Source organism: Olea europaea, chromosome 18, assembly GCF_002742605.1.
Source record: "Olea europaea var. sylvestris chromosome 18, O_europaea_v1, whole genome shotgun sequence".
Classification (NCBI taxonomy): domain Eukaryota; kingdom Viridiplantae; phylum Streptophyta; class Magnoliopsida; order Lamiales; family Oleaceae; genus Olea; species Olea europaea.
Genome location: NC_036254.1, coordinates 3467913 through 3475693, shown reverse-complemented (window position 1 = coordinate 3475693; position 7781 = coordinate 3467913). Strand labels below are relative to the sequence as shown.

The following is a 7781-nucleotide window of genomic DNA, read 5'->3' as shown; positions in this document are numbered from 1 at the left end:
GACATTCTTTATTAAAATAATATTACACGTAAATAAAAAACTTTTCATTATTTTTCAACCACACATTTTCCTTCAATTTACTATTCATAAATACATTTTCATATAAAAATATCTCCCAAACACCCTCAATTTTTTATGGAGATTTATCCAGATTTTAAATGCAAAAGGCAATGTCATCATCACCACAGAAAAGTTGAGAGAAAAAAATATTGGGTTAGGGTTGAAAAATAGTTCTTTACTTGGTGTAAATCAAATCAGACATGAGAAATTTCTATTTAGAGGATCCTAATCGTGATTGATTGATTATATTCGAACCTTGCTATAGGTATAGGGATTTAAATCCCTGTACCTACCGAACACTCACATTTATAGGCGGAATTTTTTTTTCAATATTTTATACACGAGCCCACTCTCATGTGAGAGAGAATTCAAAAATCTGGCAAACATTTTCTGTACTTGAAGAATTTTCGATTATATTCATAGCACCGAACATCTCTTTTGGCATTTTTTATTTTTATTTTTTTGCTTAAAAAAAATCAATTTCTTGATATCATTGTTAGTCGGGTGACAAATGTGAGATAAAATGTTTTCACATATTTCACGATCTTTTTTTAAAAATTGCTACTTATATCATTTTTGTGTCATGAATATTATCTATATTATTAATCTTTTATTGTAAAATACTTTTTAAAAAATGATAAATAACACATTGTCATCTAGAATTGTGTGCCCCGTTGCATAAAAATAAATACACCTTAGTTAGTTTTGAATATATACATTTTGTTTCAAGTGTCTCGCACAAGATAATTTACGTACTTTGAGACTTTCTTGGGCATTGGATCTATCTTCCTTGACAACAAGAAGGTAGGATCCTTGTAATATTTATTTTTATTAGTAATTATAAATACTCATTCCGTCTCAATTATATATGCTAAGTTGTTTTTTTCTCTTATCCCAAATATATATACATATTTCATATTTTAAAATATTTTGTTTTGTTCTTTTACCAATATACTCTTATTCAATTTTCCTCACTTAACATGCCAACTTAAAATCAACCAAATATACACATTTTTCACTTCTTGGAAATATGAAACAACTCTCATTTCTTCTTCTTAAAATTAAAGCATTCAAATTCTTTACTAATTCCAACAATAATTTACTACTACATATTGAAAATTGAATAAGGGTAAACTAAGAAAGATCTTGACAAAAATTAATTTTCTAATAACATTAAATAAGATTTCTTAATCCATGTGAAAAACGAACAATCCTATATAATTGGGACGGGAGAATAATTTTTTTTTTTTTAAATTTTAAGGAGCACATAGTTCTAGGAAATTAAAGAGCTGATCCTATGGGAATCATGACCTAATTAGTATACAAATAAATCATGGGTACAGGAAATTATTGACAGAAATGATACAGATGCTGCATTGACAGCATTTGTATGGTGCAATTTCTGTGTTTGTTATGTCAAAAATCAATGAAAAACTGCCAAATATTTTTCTATAAGAAATATGCCAATTTTTTCTATACCTGTAACAAAACTGTTAACATAAGCATTGTTGAAGGTGTAAATCTAATCAAGTTGGTTTAGCTCATTTTTGCTCATATTCTTGTCTAAAGTATCATCGTGAGCCACTGTTACATTTTTCAAAAAATGAAAATATATCCCAAATTTATAGAAGATTGTGACAGGTACTTTAATACTTTATAGATATATAAGTTCATAGTGGACAGCAGTTATTCGCAATGTATTCCAGAATTTTATCACCGGAGCGCTAATTTCAAAGCCCATCAATTTTTTTATTTTTATTTTTCCGACTTTGTGTAGAGGCAGTAACAATTCACATCCAACAGGTTCTATTATTCTGGTTAACTACACTGGGAATTCCACTCAAACGACTAAAGAATGGCTTTCATTTCTAAAGCACCAAAATAAGAGAATTTTAAACTTGCATTGGAAGAAATCAACAAAGGCATATAAATGTATATTCAACCGAGATTGTGCAGGCCATGATGCAGTATAATCATGCCCAACAAATATTCTTGCTAGAATTACCATTGTACACAGAGAAGAACAATGATTGGTAAATGCAGCCAATTTTAAAAAACACAATAATATACTAACCTAACAGAGCGAGCACAAGACGTGGAGGAGTTCTTACAAGTGTAATAGCAGCAAAACCACGACATTGTGATGGGGTTCACAACTTAAAGAACTGCACGTTGTAGTGGTGCAATAGTGAATTCATATGTGATCAGGAAAAAGCAAAGTCAAGGCACCTCAAGTGATAATCTCCCTCACAAGCCAATCCAAACTCGGATATGCGAAGTACAAAATGAGAAAAGATGGGAGAGCAAAGAGAACTGTGATGAGTATGTATAGGGCCAAGATGGCTGCACTTGCAGGTATTGCGTATAGAATGATGAGAAGAAAAATGAGGATCAGGGGAAACTTGGCTGTCAAGTGAACAAAGAAAACTAGAGACTTTCTGAGGGATGAATGCAGTCTCTCAATAGCAAGAGAACCGTTGAATTGATGACCATTGTGACTTGATCTGGATCCCAAATGCTCAGAATGATGAATATTCTGTCCCCTCCAGTGGTCAGAGTTCCCTGTATGGCTTCCAGGTGCTTTCGTGCTAGATGACCAAACGGACTGATGATCTCCACATGTGGAAGAGTGAGATTTTACTCTGTCACCATTCATGCTCTCGAGCATCCAGAGAAGAAAGAAGTTTTTACGAGGAAATTTGAGGTTTCCCCTGTAAACCAGACGGAGTGATAAGAGATTGCACCAGGGGCAAGATATGAAGAGCGGAAGCTGGACAGGTAAAGTAGGAAATTTCACAACAGCCCATTGTAGCCCCAGGATGCAGTTTTTACATAATGTATGACCACACCATAAGACATAGGGTATGTTTTCAACAAGGTTAAAGGATTCCCAGCATATCGGGCATTCCAGTCCCTCCTCTCTGCTGCTGATGGACGAAACTCCATCATCTGAGCAATCCATTGCATCCTGTGTTGGCTTCAGAACATCGTGCTTCAGGCCCATACTTCCGGCTATACAATTGGAAGCAATATTCCACATGCTGTGGCTAGCTGGAGCCACTACAGAATGAACATTTCAAGTTTACACGGTAGACAACACCAGTACCTGAGGTCCAACCAGGAATGAATTTAAAAGTTTTCATTGAAAGATGAATCTATAAATTATTGATGACAGATTCATTCGATTGAAACATTTAACTTCTTAACAGAATTTCATTTTTTTTTCTTCGGAAGATAAAAATTCAAGCAGTAAATTTATAATATGACTTTGAAGCATAGATTTAACTTTTTAGAGCAAAGCATATACATGATACTGGAGTAAGTCAGAATGCTTCCAAGTTCCAACCAAAACGATTGACTTTGATTTCATGAGTGATAGCATAGTTTCTGATGCTCTACTTAAAAGAAGGCAGCATGAGAAAAATGGCAGCTCATGGACAATCACACAAATTAGATTAGAGTTTCCCCACAAAAGTTCCCAGCCATTTAATGAAAACATTCCCTAAAATTGAACTTAATTAGAATAATCCTGAACGGATTTGGGTCTTGTAGGGAATTTGGTAGAAAATCAGGATCAAAGTTAAATTTCACGGGCCATTATATCCAAAATATTTAAATAAAAGTAATGGAGATTGAACTTGCCAAAAAAATTGAAGGAGAATGGGGTTTGAAACAAAAATTTTCAAATAAAAAATGAAAAAGACCGGAATCAAAAGCTTGAACAACTTGAAGAAATGTAGTCCTGAAGGCTTTATTTGTGCCTAGCAAATAGAAGAACAAAGAATAAATATGAAACTACATACATGTTGTAGTTGTGTTAATCTTCCATAAAAAAACATCTTTTTAGAGATGTAATTCCACCAATACACGAATGGTCGAATGGATGTGTTCCACCATGAAGAAAGGTATTGTTTCATGTTAAGAAATTCAGAACATTAAGTTTCCCACAAGTTACAGAAGATTCCCACTCGAGCGAACAGAAGCAGAAGTCCTACTTCTATAGTTCTATTCTCCACTCGAGCAGAGCTTTTGTCGGCTCGATGCAGTCAGAGGCAGGACATTTCCTGCCTTCGCTTCTCGCTTGAGCGAGAAGATACTGAAAGAAATAGACATGGTGCATTGCTCACTTTTAATGAGCTTTAATCCTTCCTTCCAGATATCTGCATCGTGCATCAGCCTAATGTTTTAACGGCAAAGAAATGCTAAGAACAAGTGGAAAAAAAGAAAGCGTCGAAGGCTAAATCTCAAGCTTAATTCAGTAAAATGAACTAATTTAACTAGATCAGCTCAAGACATCTCACGTGAATTAACAGTCCATAACTCAATAACGCCAAATTCCCTTTCATTAATTTTAGCATCAGTTGAACACAAACCTTCTCAATTAGAAATCGAACTCTATTAGTCCCTTATAATAATTTTCTTTATCATAGAAATGCATCTGCTCCTATCATATTAAGTCTTTGGTCATCATTTCCTCCATTAATATACCCTCCAAATTAGTAATTTTCAATAATCTACACTACAAAATCGATTAATACAATAACTGCAATTTCTGCAATAAGGAATACAAATAAGCATCTCCAATGAACTCCCAATTTTTAAAAAGCATATTCTATTATTTGGAGAGCATCTATAAAGCATTAAAATTTTAAAGTAGACTTAATTTTACTATTCTCGAAAAAATATTTATTATTTTTCTATATTTTATTTTATCTAGCTTTTTTCAAAATTATTGTATTATTTTTCTACCTTGAAAATTGAAACAATTTGAATGCATTTAATTATGGTGAGTGAGTTTGAAATGTTAATTTAAACGTGTTGGAATATGATTTTTAAGGGTTGCAAAGAGGTTTTTGGATATGCTCAAAACACCCGATGACTCAAATTTACGGCTAAAAGAGAAACAAATTAACAATCCATCAAACCCTAAGTCGTCACGGATTTACGATTAATATCAAAACAAATACTGGAATTGATAAGCTCTTGCTCTTACCGATTGATCGGAGCCAGATCGGAGGAAGCCGGAGAGAGAGGGGAGGGGGAAGATACGGAAGGATGAAATGGGCCTGCGATTTTTCTCAATCTCTCCAATCTGGCCGTGTTTATGCTCCCATGTGGCAGAACTTTAACTTAGACCCAACTGTCGCGCGTCTGATCCGGCTGCATGAAATTCCCGTTGTACCCCTCGACGTTTCAGAGCATGTTTGACTATCAGCTCTCTTTGGCCCCATTTTACGGAAATGAAAATTAGTGGAAGGGTTCTTCTACATGTACACCGGGTTTGACACCCCGGTGTACCGACCCCCTCACAAGAGCGGGGGCCACGATTTTTTTATTTGCCGTGGGTCCCCCCCTCTTGTTGGAAATGAAAATTAGTGGAATAGTAATTTTTTGAAAAATGAGTGAATGAAAAAGAAGGAAATGTTTTCGATTTACTTGTAATATTATTTTATTGAAAATTGTGTGATTAAAAATAGGAGAAAAAAATAAAATGTAATGAAATTGAAATTAATGGGGGCAAATAGGGGCTAAAGTTAGCCCATTTCGTGCCCATTATTTATAAAAAAATAAAAAAATGAATTTTTGAATAGTATTTTTAAAAAAATATGTGGTTAAAAAATAAAAAAAAATTGAATTTATATGTAAATATTTTTATTGTGTGAATATATAATTAAAAATAATGATGTAGAAAAATAGTTTTAAAACAATGGAAACCAAATAAATGCTTACAAAGCTTCGTTAGCGGGGATTTGAATCTCAATGAAATTAAAAAATATAAAAATTAGAGGGGCAAATTTTACTGAGATTCATCAACTTTTTGTAAGTTCAACCCTCATATCCACGAATTATAGTTTGTCGTTCCTAACCTTTTACATATTTATTCCAACATTAGACGTTCAGGTGACAATCATATGATATCTGGAATGAATTGAAGTAACAGAATAGATTTCCCGTACACAAAGGAATATCAAAATTACTGTTTAATTTGTTTTGGAAATTAAAAAAAGAAAGTTTTTCTTGACAACGTTATCATATCAATCTGCGTCATATAAGTGTAAGAAGGTCAATTGAAATTAGGTCCTTGTTTGAACTCCATTCTTTTTATAAGAATGTAATTTTAAATAGTGTATTGATGGAATATGATTAAAAAATAAATAAAAGTTTTAATTTTACGAGTAATATTATTTTAATGAATGTGTGATTGAAATGATATTAAAATATTATTTAAAAATGTATTTTTTTCAAAGAATGAAAGTCGTCTAAATAATCGCCTACCAGGGACTCGGGCTTCATCGACATTAATCTTTCCAAAAGTTTTTCCACTCAAGTCAAAGTGAATAGACTTGTCGTTGCATGCATGTGGACATGGATCCATGATTGTTCCAATAATTGAATGTCCCAAAGATGCTTCATTTCGTGTACATCTCAAATAAACAAAAGTTAAATTATTAATGATAAATCTCCTTTTACAGCAAAAATCGTTAAACTATTAAGGGTAAATATGCTTCTACAGCAAAAACATTTTGTGTAAATCTCAAATAAACAAACGTTAAATTATTAAGGATAAATCTACTTATACAGCAAAAATCGTTAAATTATTAACAGTAAATCTGCTTGTATAGCAATTTTTGCTGTACAAGTTTACACCCTTCTCACATGAGGGGCCCATGCTAATTGTGAGACCCCCTCATGTAAGGGGGTATACATCTTGTTGTACACAAGCCCAACTATTAATTGCATGAAGACAAAATCAAGTGCCAACTCAATTTATAAAACCCAATAAATTTGGAGCATATTACACATCTGAGTGATAATTTTTCAAGTCATGATTGGTGTACATTATAGTGCATACCAAATTTTACATCTTGTCACATGGTAGCACACAATTGGACAGTTTAAAAAAGTAATTTTTTCATTAATCAAATCTTGAGATTTAGGATGATGTCAATCACAATGTACAAACTTTGATATACGAGTGGCTTTATTCTAATTTTTTAGCCTTATGGGTCACAAGGTCAGTGAGATACTAGACTAGTACGTCGTTTTTAATGAAGTAGCGAAAAGAGCTTCTTCGACAAATGAATATATAAAAGAGAAATTTTGATAGACTAATAGGCACGTCAGTCAATCGTTGAGAGCACTCACGGCACAATTTACTGTAAAACATAATTACTCACGCAATTGATAATTTTATGAGCAAATAGCATATAAAACGAAAACAGATTATACTTGAAACAAACCTGAATAGAGCCAATCAGACTGTTGGGTGGAGTTCTATGATTTTTTTGGTAACGTCTTCTTGTCCAGCATCAACTCAGAAATTACATAAAATATATACACATAAAGGACAGATTTCCACATTTATAAAAAGGCTAATATCAAGAACAGATTTTCATGAGCAGAAAGTGGTCCCTGTATATCATTTATTAATTCATTTTTCTCTATCTCAACCGGCATCTCTTACATTTCAGCAAAACCAATTTGCACAATTTGCGAAACCAGTTGCTTTACTATCAACTTAACTCAAAACACCATATAATAATTAGTTTTGACTTAGATAAAAATTAATTGTCTACTCTATCTCGACGGCTAAAGGATAGCAATTTGCACCCGCGTACGTGGAGGACAAGAGCAAGGAGTGTAAACACACGGAAACCTAGGGTATGGGATCTGATTGGGTGTATTAAACAACATACGCAAATAACATAGGTTATGTTGTC

General features: G+C 33.0%; 1 protein-coding gene across 2 annotated transcripts; it reads right to left on the bottom strand.

Annotated features, from left to right (window-relative positions):
- Positions 1–1963: 1963 nt before the first annotated feature.
- On the bottom strand, positions 1964–5217 carry LOC111367173. Of its 2 annotated transcripts, none has more exons than XM_022987913.1 (2): positions 5054–5217; positions 1964–3166 (listed from the first exon to the last, which is right to left on the bottom strand). In XM_022987913.1, exon 2 carries the CDS (start codon positions 3098–3100, stop codon positions 2291–2293), a length of 810 nt encoding a protein of 269 aa, XP_022843681.1. In that variant the 5' UTR covers positions 3101–3166; positions 5054–5217; the 3' UTR covers positions 1964–2290. The 2 variants fall into 2 exon arrangements, with proteins under 2 accessions (XP_022843681.1, XP_022843682.1); XM_022987914.1 differs by lacking the exon at positions 5054–5217 and adding an exon at positions 3368–3698.
- Positions 5218–7781: the final 2564 nt, after the last annotated feature.

Bases quoted from the DNA above. Each gene is read 5' to 3' on its own strand.
- LOC111367173 (XM_022987913.1), bottom strand. From the start codon at position 3,100: ATGTGGAATATTGCTTCCAATTGTATAGCCGGAAGTATGGGCCTGAAG.